The sequence below is a fragment of the Pseudophryne corroboree genome, chromosome 3, assembly GCF_028390025.1.
Source record: "Pseudophryne corroboree isolate aPseCor3 chromosome 3, aPseCor3.hap2, whole genome shotgun sequence".
Classification (NCBI taxonomy): Eukaryota; Metazoa; Chordata; class Amphibia; order Anura; family Myobatrachidae; genus Pseudophryne; species Pseudophryne corroboree.
Window position 1 is genome coordinate 80,439,344 of NC_086446.1, and position 16,862 is coordinate 80,456,205.

The 16,862-nt window shown below is 45.0% G+C and overlaps 1 protein-coding gene across 1 annotated transcript in view; it reads right to left on the reverse strand.

The window, feature by feature from the left end:
* Positions 1-16,862, reverse strand: part of LOC135054807 (NACHT, LRR and PYD domains-containing protein 3-like) — a 430,555-nt gene that overhangs the window by 232,336 nt on the left and 181,357 nt on the right. The window contains exon 7 of the mRNA XM_063958167.1: positions 4,230-4,400. Coding sequence (XP_063814237.1) covers positions 4,230-4,400 — 171 coding nt within the window. The remainder of the gene's footprint in view (positions 1-4,229; positions 4,401-16,862) is intronic.

Consider the following 16,862-nt stretch of genomic DNA (forward strand, 5'->3'; position numbering starts at 1 on the left):
TTATGTTAATAAATAACATTGCGCACATGCGCGGGAATCCAATCCAGTCTCCTCCATTCTTCCATCCTACCTCCACTGACCCACTAGCGCCCCCTCCGGGGACACAAACCAGACCGAACCTGACATAAAGTCTAGGAATTTTGCAATGGTGGGCCATGGCTGGCTATCTCTGTCCCTGCAAAAATTACCATCCTATGAACTCTCTCCACTTGTATTGGTATATCTGAATCAACAAACGCTATTGCCCTAGGGATCAACACACTAACAAAATTTTGTAACTGGTCATCTGTTACTGTCATAGGGATGCAGACAAAACGCAGGTTACTACGCTGGTTCCTGTTTTCAAGGTCATCGAACTTTCCAACTAAAGTTTGGATCATCTTGGATTTAGCCACTAATTCCTGTTATAATGCGTGGACTGAATCTTCCACATCACTAGTTCGCTGCTCCAGCGTATTCAATCTAGTTGTGTTAGATTCTATTTTGGGTAGAGAAGCATTGAGTCTTGCATGCAAGTCCTCAAATTTTTTATCCATAAGTGGCATTAACATGGAGATGACCTCCTTAGCATGTTCTGTAGGTCACGACATGCCAATACCCCTGGAACTAGTTTGAGAGACAGTATCGTCTATTTTCAATAACGGGAAAGGGGGATTTTAGACAGCTGATTTTTTTACTAGATCCCTTTTTCTGGCCAGCTTTATTACTATTGGATAGCATGTTGGAATCTGATGAACTAGGCCATTTCAAAAATCTGTCCATACCAGGGAGACATGTAGTGTCAGGCCCTGTTTGTAACCCCAAACCTCCGCAACTGCAGAAAATATGTGTCGCAAGGAAAAGTGGGCCTAAACAAAATTCTGTACTATAACCCTTCAGGTATAACAGTTAAATCATATTATCAATGCTGCATCTCAAGATTACAAGACTATTATATGCAGCAACATGCCATCCAGGAACAATTTACAGGGAGCCTGAAAGTATCCGAGAGCACTCTATTATCCAAAGTTTAGTTTGTATATAATGGTATTACCATGTACAATAACTAAAAAGAAGGGCAGATGTGTAATCAAATAATAGAGTGCAGCGGACGTACATTGATACAGAGTACTGACAATACCATGTAAATCACGCAACTAAAGTAGAATAATACCATATAGTAAATAAATATGAGGGAGAAGAAAATAATAAATAAAATAATGAAATGTCCATTCGACAGGTACAGCAAGATATGGGAGACTGTCAGTAACACTCCAGGGAGACGGAAAATGGTTAAAGTAACAAGCTGTGCTCGAATTCCAGCTGTATTGAATAAAAGGAATCCCAAACTGTAGTGGAAGCAGTGTTTCCTTGTGAAAATAGTATGGGGAACAAGCAGAAAAAAAAAGGTGGGGAGCAACATTATTATGCAGGGGGAAAAAAAGAGTCAAATCCGGATGTGTCCCCACAGTGAGCAGGAAGGGGCTAAAATAAGGGGCAGGAAACATGCAAAATGTTAACATAAAGAAAAAGGAGGAAGAATGCAATCCGAGCCAGGGCAATAATGTAGTTCCCAGTGCACAGCACAGTCTCAATAAAGAGTATACTGCAGCTCGGTATCACCAGAGTTAGTGATCACTGTCTCCCACAGATAAGGAGGTATATAAATGCTGGGTCAGGGGCTCTGTACCCCTCAGCTGGGGTCTACTTAGCCAAACCACAAGCAGGAGTGTAGTCAACAACTGAAACGGCCAGCACAGCTCCACAGGGTGAATTACTCCAAGCGGGAGGGATCTGGATGGGCCATCCACTATACCGCGCAGGTCCCCGGCGTCGTCGATACCTCCCCCATCTGCCACCACTCCAACTCAACCGGGACGGATCAGATGTATTAGCCGCCACTCTGTGAAACAGCTTGTAGGCGGCCGCAGCACTTCCCCCATCAACCAATGCAGTGCCGCATTTACAGCAGACAGGCTCCTGCTGGTCTTGGACTCCCGTGTCAGAGTCATGTTTGGGTCACCGGCAGGAGAGAGGGGCAGAACGGGAGCAGCGATGATCTCCCTCGCAGCGGGCTCAAGGAGGTTGTAGGTCCACACCGCGGCGTCACAGGGGGCCGCTCCGCACAGAGGGGCTAGGACTCTGGGCAGCTTCGGGTGAGGAGAGCCAGGTAGCCATGATCCTCCACAGCAGATCTGCTATGCACAGCACAAGCCACGCTGCGAGTCTCTTCAGCAGCTGGCCGCAACAGGTAAGAGCACACTCCAGTCTCCACACCAACGACCCTCCGCTGCCAGGTGGCTCATCAACCAGCAGTTATTCTGTGGCAGTACCGGGTGAGAGGCAATGAGATCTTGCACAATCTGCCCTGTGATAACAGGTGTATCTTTGTACAGGGAGCGTTCTTTAAGCCACCATAGGGTGTTGGTGCCAAACGCCACGTTGGCGGTTATACAGGCCATCTCTGCTGATGGCCGGGCTCCCGGGGTAGCTTTAGCACTCCACCACAATTAAGACATCTCCAGGCAGCCTAAAGATTCAACAACACAAGGATACCTGAATAATCATGTCAAGCTGAAGAATTCCTCCGTGTGGTGAGGCGCTGTGATAAAAAGCAGACACAGTAGTTGGTCCGGCCACCGGAAGTCATGCTTTTAAGTTTTAACAACTGCACCACTGAATTTTTACAACATACAGATCCAGCAGCACCCCTATATTTTACAGCATACAGCAGTGTACTTTTTATTTTTAACAACTGCACCACGATACACTCCCAGAGGGCGGCGGCTTAGCGTTTGCACGGCTGCTAAAATCAGCTAGCGAGCGAACAACTCGTAATGAGGGCCATGATACACACAGCCTGAAGGTAATTTTAGCCAACATTTTCTATAACTTTGTGCATTAAACAAAGTGTGTGTACATTTACACAATTAATTTATGTTTCATATACACCTCATACACACAGCCTGAAGGTCATTTAATACAATATATTTAATAATGTTGTGTATTAAATAAAGTTTGTGTACATTGGGCCATCAGAAAATAAAGGTTTCACTATCTCAGTCTCACTAAAAAAATTCTGTATTTCGGAAAATTCTGTATTTCGGAATATTTGGATATGGGATACTCAACCTGTAAAATATACTTTTACTCACACACAAGGCCATTAACCAAACACCAATTTACATCTCTTCACTTATCTCAAAATTCCCCCTAACTCGACTTCTCCGTTCTTCACAAGATCTACGTCTCTCATCCACACTCATTATTCGCCCCCATTTACAATTGCAGGACTTTCTTAGGGCTGCACCCACTCTGTGGAATGATCTACCACACACAATAAGACTTTCCCCATGTCTCCAAAACTTTAAGCGTTCCCTAAAAACTCATCTCTTCAGGCTCGTTTATCACATTCCAGAACCGCTCACCCAGCCTTCATAAGCTTTCATATCCAGTTGCATCCCCTCTGTACAGCCCACACATATCCTCACATAGTTCTTCTTTCACTTTCCCATCCTCCTGACCCCAGGCCAACATCACTGTGTGCCATATCATACAGCCCACCAAAAACCTTTGCAATCTGGTGGCCAACTATGCAATAGATTGCACATATCCTTGTGTATCAATGCAAATTTACCTATAGATTGTAAGCTTGCGAGCAGGGCCTTCCTACCTCTGTGACTATTACCCAGTTTTGTTTTATCATTGTTGTTTCCAATTGTAAAGTGCAACAGTTTATGCTGCACTATATAAGAAATGGTAAATAAATAAATTACAGTAGCTAATACTTCTGTGAATGTGTCCTGTGTGGTATAAGCACTGTACTAAAAGCATACTTGCCTACCCTCCAGGAATGGCCGGGAGGCTCCCGAAAATCGGGTGACCCTCCAGGCCCCCCGGAAAGGTGGGCAAGCCTCCCGCTCTCCTCCTCGGCCGCCCGCAGCAGAGAACAAGCGGGCGGCTGGAGGGGTCCGATGACGCGATTCGCGCTGAATTGCGTCATCGTAGCTCCGCCTCCCGCTATGCAGTGGCTCGTTTCTCGGCACAGCACAGCGGGAGGCGGAGTCACGATGACGCGACCCTGGTGTAACGCCTCCGGCCCGCCCATCCTGCTGCCAGCCACTCCCCTGGACCACCTATCCTGCTGCCGGCCACGCCCCCCCTACACCTACAACGCTGCCTTCTCCCGGAGGAGGAGGCAGCAAAGTAGGTAACTATGACTAAAAGAACACATATATAAATAGTCTTACCGAAGATCCTTTAGGGTACAGGCTGGATGCCTCAGTCCCTTACACAGAACTTTTATTCCAGAGTCCAGCAGAGCAGTCAATGACAGGTCCAGTCTGGTCAGAGAGCGGTGTGTAGTAATAACAGAGCAGAGATCATCACAGCAGGAGGAGGTCAGATCACAATCCTGTAACCTGATGAGAGATGAGGGATCTGTATTACATAAGTACCATTTTCAGCCTCACACTCAGCTTGACGTCATCACTGAGAATAACACTGTGTAATGTAGATACGTTGGTGTATATACTGCATCAGTTATTAGGCTATAAGTTGATTCACTGATAATGTTAAGGATTTTATATGTTTACCTACCCCCATGTTTTGGTTTTGGATTTGCATTAACTTCACATTTTGATTTTACCAACATTTACAAAAACTGCTAAAATCACACAATTTGAGTCTGTTTTCCTCTCTACAGTATTAATAATAACCTCAATCACATTAATTTCTATTCAATTTAGACCACCTCACAGTTTACAAAATTGTTTGTATCCAGTTTATGCCAAAATGTTGTACCGAGCTAGCAGGCTGACTAAGCTAAGTGACAGGAGTAGGTGACAAAAACACACAGATGGACTACAGTCCAATTCACTTTATTTCCACCTCAGGCAATATACACAATACATGTAGGTTTTGCAGGTCAGGTTTTATAGGCAGTCTTTAAACAGAAGCACAACATTCCAAGTTCTGGTAATCACAAATAGTGCAGATTCCAAATGGCTCCTTACGTAACCCAGACCCCCAACCTATCACTTGGCCCCTTTCTGGCATCAGGAGCAATGACTAAGTGAACAAACACATTTTTAAAGGTAGCAGACAAGTTGATTAGCCCAACTGTGGGTTACAACAGACTCCGCTAAAACCAGGACTGGATTCCATCAGATCTATTGCTGCTGCTCCAATCCTGCAAAAGCCTGTCGTTCCACATTAAGCTCATGTGGAATCATGCTGTCCCTACCACACACCTCCCCCTTAGGTTCAACCACTCTGGTGAAGCTATGAATTCACCTGGCGAGTTCTCTGCCTCACCCAAACCTAATTGTGCCATCTGTCTGGTAACATACCCCTCAACTAGCTTCCACAGATCCCCTTCTTAACCCTCCTCCCCTAGCTTCACCACAGGGTTGCTAGGATGCTAGGATGATCAGGACCCATAAACTTTCTGGAAATGGCATCTGCATTGAGGGGCTGTTTTCCTGAATGATGCTGCGCCTCAAATTTGAATGGCTGTAAGGCCAGAAACCAGTGAGTCACACAAGCATTCACCTACTTGTTTGTGTGGCTTCACTGTAAGGGTGCATGGTCAATGATTAGCCCAACTTCTCACACCAACAAATAGTATCTCAGAGACTCTACTGCCCATTTAATCACCAATGCACTCCAGCTCAACAATTGAGTACTTGTGTTCTTTAGGCAGCCATTTCTGGCTAAGGTAGAGGATGATTTTCTCTTCCGCTTCCACTTCTTGAGAAAGGACTGCTCCTAATCCTGTCCCAGAGGCACCAGTCTGCAACACAAACTGCTTTCTGAAAGGGCTTTCAACACAGGTTCTGCACATAAAGTTTGCCTTAAATCCTGCCAAGTAGTCTAAGCGGGCCTAGATCATACTGTCTTGTCTGGGGACTGTTTCCTCAGACATTCATTTAAGGGTGCCATCTTGGTGGTAAAATCGCGTATGAACCTACGATAATAGCCCACTAGATCAAGGAAAGTCCTGAGTTGCAACTTACATTTTGGCTTAGGCTATGCGAGGACTGCTTCCACTTTGCTGGGTTGAGGTTTAACTTGCCCTCGGCCTACAATATACCCCAGATATTTTGCCTCCACCATTCCAATGGCACACTTCTCTGGGTTAGCTGTGAACCCATGTGGCCATAGAGACTGTAACACTGCATCCACCTTTGGAAGGTGTGACTCAAAGTCAGAGCTAAAACTTACAATGTCATGTAAATATTCTGCTGCATATTCCCTGTTCAGCTGGAGCAATTTATTCATAGCTCTTTAGAAAGTTGCAGGGGTGCCAAAGTTGCAGGGGTGCCAAAAGGGGCAGCACTTTATACTGGAACAAACCTTCTGGGGTAGAGAAAGGTGTCTTTGTTTGGCTTCCATCAGAGGAATTTGCCAGTACCCCTTCATTAAACATATATGTCGTAAGATACTGGCTTGTTGTTAAAATTTCTACCAGTTCATTAACCCCCGGGGCATAGGATAGGAATCAAACTGAGAAACTTTATTTAACTTTCTGAAGTCGTTACAGAATCTTAAAGCTCTTGAAGGCTTAGACACTTAAACAATGGGATTATTCCATTCACAGTTTAACTCCTCTATGACCCTTAGGTGCAGCATCTCTTCCACTTCCAATGTGACTGCTGCCCGTTTGGCCTCAGGTATACGATATTGTCTTTATTTTATCACCACCCCGGATAGAGTAACAATATCATGCTGTGTGATTTGGGTTTTCCCGGGAGGGCAGAGAACACATCCTGGTACCATGCTACTGAGTTTACTACTTTTTGTTTCTGACTAGGACTCAAGGTGACTTCAATGGGCACATGGCATTCTGGGGTTTTCATGGCCACTAAAGAGTGCTGACTGTCACTTTCTGTATCTAAGGAGTCAACAAATTCAAATAGTAAAATTGTACCTCTTTCCTTCTACCCACTTGCCATACCTTATAGTTCACAGGTCCCACCCCCTCTATGATCTCATAAGGGCCTCGCCATTGGGCAAAGAGTTTACTTTCAGTAGTAGGCAGGAGTACCAGTACCTTGTTGTCTGGATTAAAGGTCTGGTTGACAGCAGTAATGTCCTAACTGCATTTTTTATGCTGTTGAGCCCTTTCCATATGCTCATTCAGAAGTGGTACAATTTGTCTTAGACGGCCATATAATTGGGACACGAACTAAGCAATGTTAGGCTCTTGGAACGATTGTTGTTCCCACCCTTCTTTTGATAGATAAAGTACCCACCTGGGCTGTGTACCATAGAGAAGTTTGAGTGGGCTAAACCTCATAGAGGCTTGGGGTACCCCTCGGACAACAAAAATTAAATAAGGTAAGAGTAGGTCCCAATCCCGCTTGCCCTTTTTATCTGCTTAAGGGTTTGGTTAAAGCATTCGACCAGGCCATCTGACACAGGTCTTTCATTAATTTAGACACAAAATGGGTATCTTGGCCCGTCAGGACCTCTTTTGGTATTCCAGACAGGTATACAGCATCAGCAACTCCACGGCAATAATTCTAGATTTCATGTTACGTAGTGGTACAGTATGTCCTCCGGGTACCTGGTGGCATAGTCCACCACCACCACCGATATATACTGATGCACACAAGCCAATTTTTACACTGGCCCTATCAGATCCATACCAATTTGAGCAAAAGGCATGGAAATGATTGGCAGGGGAACCAAGGGTCCCCTAAATTCTGGCTGGGGTGCAGTCTTTTGGCACACCTGGAATTCTTGACAATATTTTTTATTGCGGCATTAATGCCTGGCCAGAAGAACCATAGCTGGATACGCTGGAGAGTTTTCTCCTCCCCTAAATGGCCACCCCATCAATGCATGTGAGCCTCCCTCAATACCAGCTGCTGATGTTTCCGGGGAACCAGCAACTGGTCTACCCTTTTACCTTGCAAATAAGTTACATGGTACAATAAATTGTTTTTCACCACAAAGTAAGGTACACCTTCAGGTGTTGACGCAGAGTTTACCTAACCATTTACCACTATCACATTTTCAAAAGCATTGGACAAGTTGCCATCAGTGTGTTGATGTCATCCAAAGTCCTGTAAAGACACATTTCACCAATGGGGGACCAATATGTCTCTAACTCGTATCATTTTTATTGGTCATTCTTTAATCCCCACCAGGAGGTGCACTTGTGGGTATTCTTCTATGTCCCTATGTATACACAGCATCCATGGTGGTAAAACATGGTCAGATCCAAGAGGAACCAGGTTAGCAGAGATGATTGACAATTCACTGGTAGTATCAACTAAGGCCCAGATATCCTGGCCTTCAATGTGTACCATCATATGAAACAGCATGGTTTCAGCTGGGCAAATACTTCCAGCTGCCATGCTGACTACTGGTCATGCTGTTTTTCCTGTGCTGCAATCCATCGGCTACCCCCTGCTTTAGGCAATCATACTATACAGTAGGCAGGTTGTTTGGTTTAACAACGGGGACCTGGGTTCTGGTCTTAGGTACTGGCTGTAACCCTTGCTTGGCTTTATTCAATTTACCCAGGGTCAGGTACCTCTCAATAACCACTGCTAACTCATCAAATGTCTGAGGGTCAGCCTGCTGGGCCCAGTGTAGTTTACCACAGTAAAATACCTGTATAACATGGTCTAAAGCAATAACCTCTACTATAAGTGGAGCCGTATGTTTTTTCTGGCTGTAGCCATGCTTTACTCTGACATTATCACAGGCTCCATCGGTTCCAGCCTAATATCCTAGTTTAAACTACTAAAAAAACTGCCAAAGCGCCTGAGTAGTTAATTTACCAATGTGCAGTAGCACCTGAGCGCTGCCGGAAAGGCACTGTGCGTGTGCCTTTAGGGAACAAATATGGACAAAGGAGAAACGGCTGCGCTTGGGGTACTGCAGATGGGTAAAAATTGTGTGGAGAGTTGACAAGAATAATTAATAAAAAAGTTTTTATTGTTATATTCAATATATCGATAATGAATAAACATTGCATTAAAAAACATAAAATGTCTATACTAAACACACCAATCTATGGGAACACAGTATCAAAATAGTTACAGTTTATGTCTCCAGGGATTGTTCACTCAGTTGGCTAAGAAAATAAACTTATTCATGTGTACATACAGCAGCCACTTTTCCAATATGATAAACGGATAGGAGCCCGGCAGTCAAATATGTGATGGATAATATATGATATTGAGTGAACAATCCCTGGAGACATAAACTGTAACTATTTAGTCACAATTGCTGCTACAAAAGTATCATCACTATACTCTGAATGAGGTGAACATTAATTCCTTTTGATACTGTGTTCCTATAGATTGGTGTGTTTAGTATAGACATTTTATGTTTTTTTAATGCAATGTTTATTCATTATTGATATACCTGTATTGAATATAACAATAAAAACTTTTTTTTATTAATTATTCTTGTCAACTCTCCACACATTTTTTACCCATCTGCAGTACCCCAAGCGCAGCCGTTTCTCCTTTGTCTAATATCCTAGTTTACATCAGTTCCTATTCATTATCACTGATACCATTACACAAGCTCAGGTAACCCAGACAGGGGGCCGCAACAAGCCCATCTGGTGCAGCAAAACCCAAAGCCCCTTGCGGGGTTCCCTGGAAAAGACCACTGGCAGGATAAAATTCCTCGCCTCTGTTCTGGGTCTAGGCAACTACCTGGTGCTGGTTTCTGTAACTCCTGTAGGAACTATATCAGACCACCTAGCTTCCAGCACAACACTAGTCCAGTTACCAGAGACTCTGATACAGGTCCAGAGACATCCAAACATCAAATTCTGAAACTGGCTAGGATAAACCAGATTCCCAGCACATTATGTATCAAAAGCTGTAGGTATTCAGCACTCCCCAGCCGCGCTCTGTCTTACCTGCGCCGCACTTCAAATCGCTGTCCATCATCTGCTTGCCCATCTGAGGTCCTGCTCTGCCGCTGTGGTGTGCTTCCATTGCCAGTGCTCTCAGGTCTGGTGCCCATTGCTAGCCTCTGCTACATGCACCACATTGGTGATTCCCAACAGCATCAGCCATGGATGGCTCCATGACAGTTCTGGTCAGCTGATTGCTGAGAGTCCAATCAGGAACCACTTACTCATCATTTGATCATCACCACCAATTAGCAGCCAGCCAGGGGTATAAATCTTGATTACCAGCACAGGCAAATTGTCAGTGCTTTGTCTATTAGTCTTCTGTGAGCTCCTGATTCTCCTGATGGGTATAGACAAAGTGCAATTCCATCTACAGCACTTCCTGACTCCCAGTGACTCTAAAGGACTGCTCCTGCCTTACCATCTCGGCATATCCAGATTCACTGGTACAGCTAATCCCAGTGATCCTGAAAACCTGCTCCTGTTCCATTCTGGCAGCATATGCGGATTCGCTAGTACAGCCTATCCCAGTGATCCTGAAGGACTGTTCCTGTTTAACATTGCGTTATTTCCAAATTTGCTGTACAGCCAAACCCAGTGATCCTGAAAACCTGCTCCTGCAATACCATTGCAGCATTTCTAATTCACTGGTACAGCCAATCCCAGTAATTTTGAAAACCTGCTTCTACAAATCCATTGCAGCATCTAGTAATTCACTGGTGCAGCCAATCCCAGTGATTCTGAAAGACTGCTTCTGTGGACTAAATACTGCATCCCGGTCACTGGTACCATTATCCCAGTGCCATTCAGCTACAGGTGATATCCCAGCAATACTTTGCACTGGTGTCACAATTTACCAGTGTTCCAGTTCCCATTTAGCTGGTACTCTATCAAAGCCAAACTGCCACGTCTTTGAATGCAAAGATCTAATATTAAGCCTGCCCATTTCTGTCCTAAGATCTCTAGCCAGAACCCAGTAAGCTTGACCTAGTCCGAATTCACAAATAACCTCATCCATGACACCCTGGGCTCCTAGCCCCAAACACAGGGATTGACATGTGCTTTCTAGTGAGCACAGCTTGCAAAACATCACATATGCATGTATCTGCTTTAATCATTTGCCTGGCATGGTCGCATCAGATGCGACCATCCTGCAAGTGCTTTATCTGACCTGGTCGCACAGGATGCGACCAGTCAGATAAACAGTGGTAGCAGCAGCAGGGAAGGGAAACTTCCCCACGCCGCTGCTGTCAGGGACCTCCCTACACTTTCCCCTACTGAATGCCGTGCTGCCGATCACTGCTGATTTAGGTCTGGACCAGGTGAGGACGCCCTCTCCAGTGGCTGCAGACAATAGCAGACTCTGGGGAGTGTAAATTAACCCCCCTGCCCCAAGCCCCCCCCAGTGTACCTGGAGGCTGTCCCGGCTTTGAAAATTTAATCCGCAATGATCACCATGTTTCTGATGTTCGCGATGTTGGATAGGGTTAAATTCATGTTCTTCACCTAATTCACTCATAAAATACTCGACAATTTCAGAGCAGGTTTTTTGGGGAAAAAGCATCAGTTAAGTGGTTAAAGATTCACACTCACTAATCCACTGTGCAGTGCATAGCGTCCTACAATGTGTCTCACTGCTGCTGTGGGTGGATCTGGTTAAAGTATCACTCCAGCCATACATCAGACTGGGTATACGTGGGATTAACCCGAGGATGCTCGGGTTTACCAGCCCCATTGGAGAGGTAACAAAATACTACAATCACTGTCTCCACATCGGCACCTTCAACTCTGAGGTTTTCCTGTAACGGCTAAATACACCTCTAAGAGCTTGTACTTGCAATCAGCAATCATTATACACAAAAGCAACTGTGTTCAATCTAAAAGGAAACATTATTCTACAGCAGTATTTGCTACAGTGTTGCATGTTTATTGTAAACAGACGTTTATATTTGGACTGCAATCAGTTCACCCTACAGCTCTAAGTAGCTCTTGGAACATTATAAATTTAATCCGTGTGAATTTTCTACATCTACTTATTGTGGCCTTTCAGTGAAAATACGGATAGTACACTGTATTTATATAATAGCTTTTTTTAAAGAAAGTGTTTTTAATATATTTTTTTTTTCTGATTAATAAATATATATTTTTAATTTTCATTGACTCTTTGGTTGTAAAATATCCAAGGTACTATAATGTTATAATGATATGAGCGCTTCTATTTTTCTCCTTTCTTTGCTCAATCAATATACTGTATATTGGAGTTCACACATCTACTTATAGAGGCGCTTGTGCATTTAACATTATTTAGTCCCTGGTTTAGGCTATTAGATTTGTTTGCTGAGACACAGATGCAGCATTTTTTTTCTTTGTTGTTTCACCCAGAGGCTATACGCCTGCGCAATATGAAATCTGGCACTATTTCCAGGGAACTACTAACCATGTATACCCGCTTAGGATTACTGAAAGAGGTCTTAACGGACCAAGGTACACCTTTCATGTTCATGAAAGATTTATGTTGGTTGCTAAATGTAAACAGGATTACCACCTCGGTGTACCACCCGCAGACAGATGGCCTGGTAGAAAGATTTAATAAAACCCTTAAGCAAATGATAAAGAGGGTAGTGTCACAAGAAAAATTAGATTGGGATCTACACCTACCTTACTTGATGTTTGCGGTCACAGAGGTACCCCAATCCTCCACAGGGTTTAGTCCCTTTGAGCTCCTCTATGGGAGAAAGCCCAGAGGGATTCTATATCTCTTAAAAGAAGGGTGGGAAGAACAACCATGCTAGGACCCGAATGTCATTCAGTTTGTGACCCAGTTATACGGCCGCCTAAGACAGATTGTGCCACTGCTGAACGAACACATGGCAAGGGCCCAACAACATCAGAAACAGAGGTATGACGTCACCTCAGTCAACCGGTCCTTTAATCCAGAAGACAAAATGTTAGTGCTGGTGCCCACCACAGAAAGCAAGATGTATGCACAATGGTGGGCCCTTATGAGATCATCGAGGCAGCGGGAACGGTCAATTACAGGGTCCAATAGGAGGGTAGAAGGAGGGAGGTACAAGTCTACCATGTAAGCCTGTTAAAACCATGAAAGGAAATTGCCAATCGGCACACTTTGGTAGCTAAAAAGGTTTCAGAATGCCAGGTACCCACTGAAGTCACGCTTACTACTGACCAGAAATGGGAAGTGGTGAGCTTGGAGAAACGCCACCAAGATGTGTTTTCTGCCATTCTGGGAAAGACACAAATCATCCAACATGATGTGGTGACTCCACCCGGGGTGGTCATTAAACAGACCATATTGCATACCTGAAGCGGGCAGCGGTAAAGCAGGAGGTGGAAGAGATGTTACACCTAGGGGATATAGAGGAATCCACCAGTGAGTGGAATAATCTAATTGTCCTAGTACCGAAGCCTTCAGGTGCCTTACAGTTCTGCAATGATTTCCGAAAATTAAATCAAATGTCCCAGTTTGATTCTTACCCTATGCCTCGGGTGGACGAGTTTGTAGAAAATGTAGCCAATAGTCAATATCTCACTACATTTGATTTGACAAAAGATTATTGGCAGATCCCGTTAACAGAAGCTGCTAAGGCAAAAACAGCCTTCTCTACCCCAGAAGGCTTATTCCAATATAAAGTGCTCCCATTTGGTTTACATGGTGCCACAGCAACCTTCCAGAGAGCTATGAATAAGTTGCTGCGGACCAACAGGGAATATGCGACTGCATATTTTGATGACATTGTTATTTTCAGCTATGACTGGGAGTCACACCTGCCAAAGGTAGAAGCCATTTTAAAATCTCCACCGGCACACGGGTTTACCGCCAACCCTCAGAAATGTGCCATTGGTATGATTGAGGCCAAGTATTTGGGGTACATTGTGGGCAGAGGACAGGTTAAACCTCAGCCTAGTAAGGTCGAAGCAATCCTCACCTGGTCCAGACCTAAATGTAAATCACAACTTAGGACAGTTTTTGGTTTGGTCGGATATTTTCGCAGGCTCATTCGAGATTTCGCCACTTGAGCGGCTCCACTAACCGAATGTCTTAAAAAACAATTCCTAGACAAGATAATGTGGTCTAGACCAGTGGCAACTGCTTGGCAGGATTTAAGACGAGCTTTGTGTACTGTCTTGCAAGCTCCGGACTTTAAAAAGCAATTTGTGTTACAAACGGATGCATCTGGGACAGGATTAGGAGCAGTCCTATCCCAAGAGGTAGATGGAGAGGAGAAGCCCATCTTCTACGTTAGCCGTACATTTTTGCCCAGGGAGTGCAACTGTAGAGCAGGAGCGCTTGGCCATTAAATGGGCAGTTGAGTCATTAAGATATTATTTATTGAGACAAGAATTTTGTTGGTCACAGACCATGCACCGTTACAGTGGATGCATACAAACAAAGAGGTGAATGCTCATGTGACCCATTGGTTTTTGTCTTTGCAGCCATTTAAGTTTGAGGTGAGGCATCATCTGGGGAAACAGCACCTCAATGCCGATGCCCTTTCCAGGAGGTTTGTAGGTCCTGTTTCTCCATGCAACCCTATGGTGAAGCTAGGGGAGGAGGAAGAAGGCGAGGTGGGTGACCTCTGGAAGGTGGGGGAAGGCTGTGTACCTGGGCAGATGACACAGGTAGGGGTGGGCGAGGCAGAGAGCTCACCTGAAAATAGTGTAGCTTCAGCAGGGTGGTTGAAGCTAAGGGGGAGGAGTGTGGCAGAGACAGCATTTTTCCATGTGAAAGTAATGTGGAGGATCCAGATCAGGTTTGGGCAGCAGTAGCAGAATCCCAAGTGTGTGATCAGCAGCACCTGGGATTTCCTGATATAAGGGTTTCCAGGACAGAGTCACCTCACTCCTGATGGCAGTTAGTGTCCAGGTGATAGGCCGGGTTGTATGGGTTAGTCTAGGGACCACTGGAGCCTATCAAGAGTCTGCTATGCTGAGAGGGCCTGTATGCTACTGCTTGTAATACCGACTGCATGTGTATTTAACTTGCTATGTGGTAACCTGATGTTCAAAATAAACACTGAAAGTGTTAATCTGAGTCCCCGTGTTTGTGATCCTTGTCACAATATATATATATACATAGGCCCTGCCTCACTCCCGCTTACTTAATACGGAACCATCAGGTCCCGGCATCCTGACACTAGTGTCCCAGCCCTTCGGTTCCCACTGTCCCTAGCAGGCCTATCACCTGGACACTAACTGCCTTCAGGAGCCCTGACTCATGGGAGAGACTCTGCTTTAAACCCAGCACCCAGGTGCTGGCTGATGAAGCAGCTTCTTGGGCTGAGCTTCTTGGGCCTATAAGCTTATAAGACCTGGTCTGGGCAAAATGGATGGGAACCCGGTCCATCCACACTTCCCATCCACCCCCAGGACCCTGTGTGTAGTTTCAGGTGACAAAGTACCTCTCCTGCCACATACCCTTTCCCTCAGCTTTTCCTGGCTCAGAAAAGCAGCATGTGACATTGGCAAAGTTTCACATTTGCCAATTATTTTGGGCTGACAAATCTTTGGGACATAACTTGGGCCCATACACCTGGATCCCAAGTTCCTCTCCCAAGTACACGTCCGAGGCCCTTTTAACTGACCTTGGAATCTATTTCCATTAAAGGTTGGTGGCACCGACTCCATGGTGCCACCTTCCCTTTCCCTCTACTTTGGCATAGTGGCTGAAGTGCTCATTTTAATGGACAACTTCCTGTTGCCCACTAAACTTCCCCTTCTCTTCACCTTTCCACCTTTAGGGATGTTTCCCTTATTGGGCTTGGATTTACTGGCTACTGAGGAAGTTGTTTCACTTTTTTCTGGGTGTTTGTGACACCTGACATTAACCAACTCTGGACTGGGGAATGTTTTTAAGTTAACTCTGGGCATAGTAGTCACCCCGGCCCTCACTGGTCTTGGCCTATATGGACAATTCCACCTTTTATGGCCAAACTCTTGGCACCGGTAACACCTAGTCTCTGCCCTGACTTTAATTGTTCTGAAGTCATGGTCCAACTTTGCCCCCACCCTTTCCCATAGAGCGAGGCATTGGTCCAGAGACTCAGAAAGTCCTTTCATTTGTTGAACTTTTAGTGCTTCCTTCAGTCTTTCCAGCTTGGATAACATTTTCTTCATTAATGTGACTGCTTCGTCCTTCGATCTCCCATCTTTTACCCTAGCCATCGACTCTTGCTGTTCTATGACTGGCACATAACCCATTTTAATTCTCTTGTCCAGGTTTCTTATTCGACTCCGTAGTTCAGGATTCACCTTCACTACTTCTTTTAGCTGGCTGTTACTTAGGGCCAGCTTTTGGAACTCTCCCCTAAAAGTTTCCAGCTCTCATTTCTCATATAGAGAACTCTCCCTGGGTAGAGCAACCTCAGAAATTGGACTCTGCACTGATTCCTCTGACACAGGTTCTTGCTCCTTACTTAGTGTATTCTTTATAAACTGTCCCAGTTCAGCAATTGGATCTTGAGCCTCCCGTGGTGGATCATGCCGGGGTGCAACAACCCCAAGATCGAAATCTTGCACTTTATCCTCATCATACATGAGGGGAACCCCTTCAGAAGCAGGTTTCTGGATGACTTCGGAAGTGGACTCTGTATTGCAACTAGCTTAGCCATGACTAGCTCACATAGGCGAGACACCTCCAAAGGTATGGTCTTCTTCGGTGATTCATCAGAGAAAGTCTTACATGTACACTGGATGTACAGAGCCGGGGGCTTCTGAACCTGTGATGTCCCATCAGGGATTAACTTCTGAACGTACATCGTATCAACAGGAGAAGGATCCTGGGTTTCCAAGACCTCAACAGAAGCAATCTCCAGCTCAGATAAGATTTCCTGTTCTAGGATGGGCTCTTGAGTAGTCATCAAATTGCCATCTGTCCAGGTATCCAGGTAGATTCCTGGGGTTCATCATTCTGCCACAGATCCAGCAGATTAGAGGATTCTTGTTTTGGAGGTGGATGATCACTTGACATCAAGTC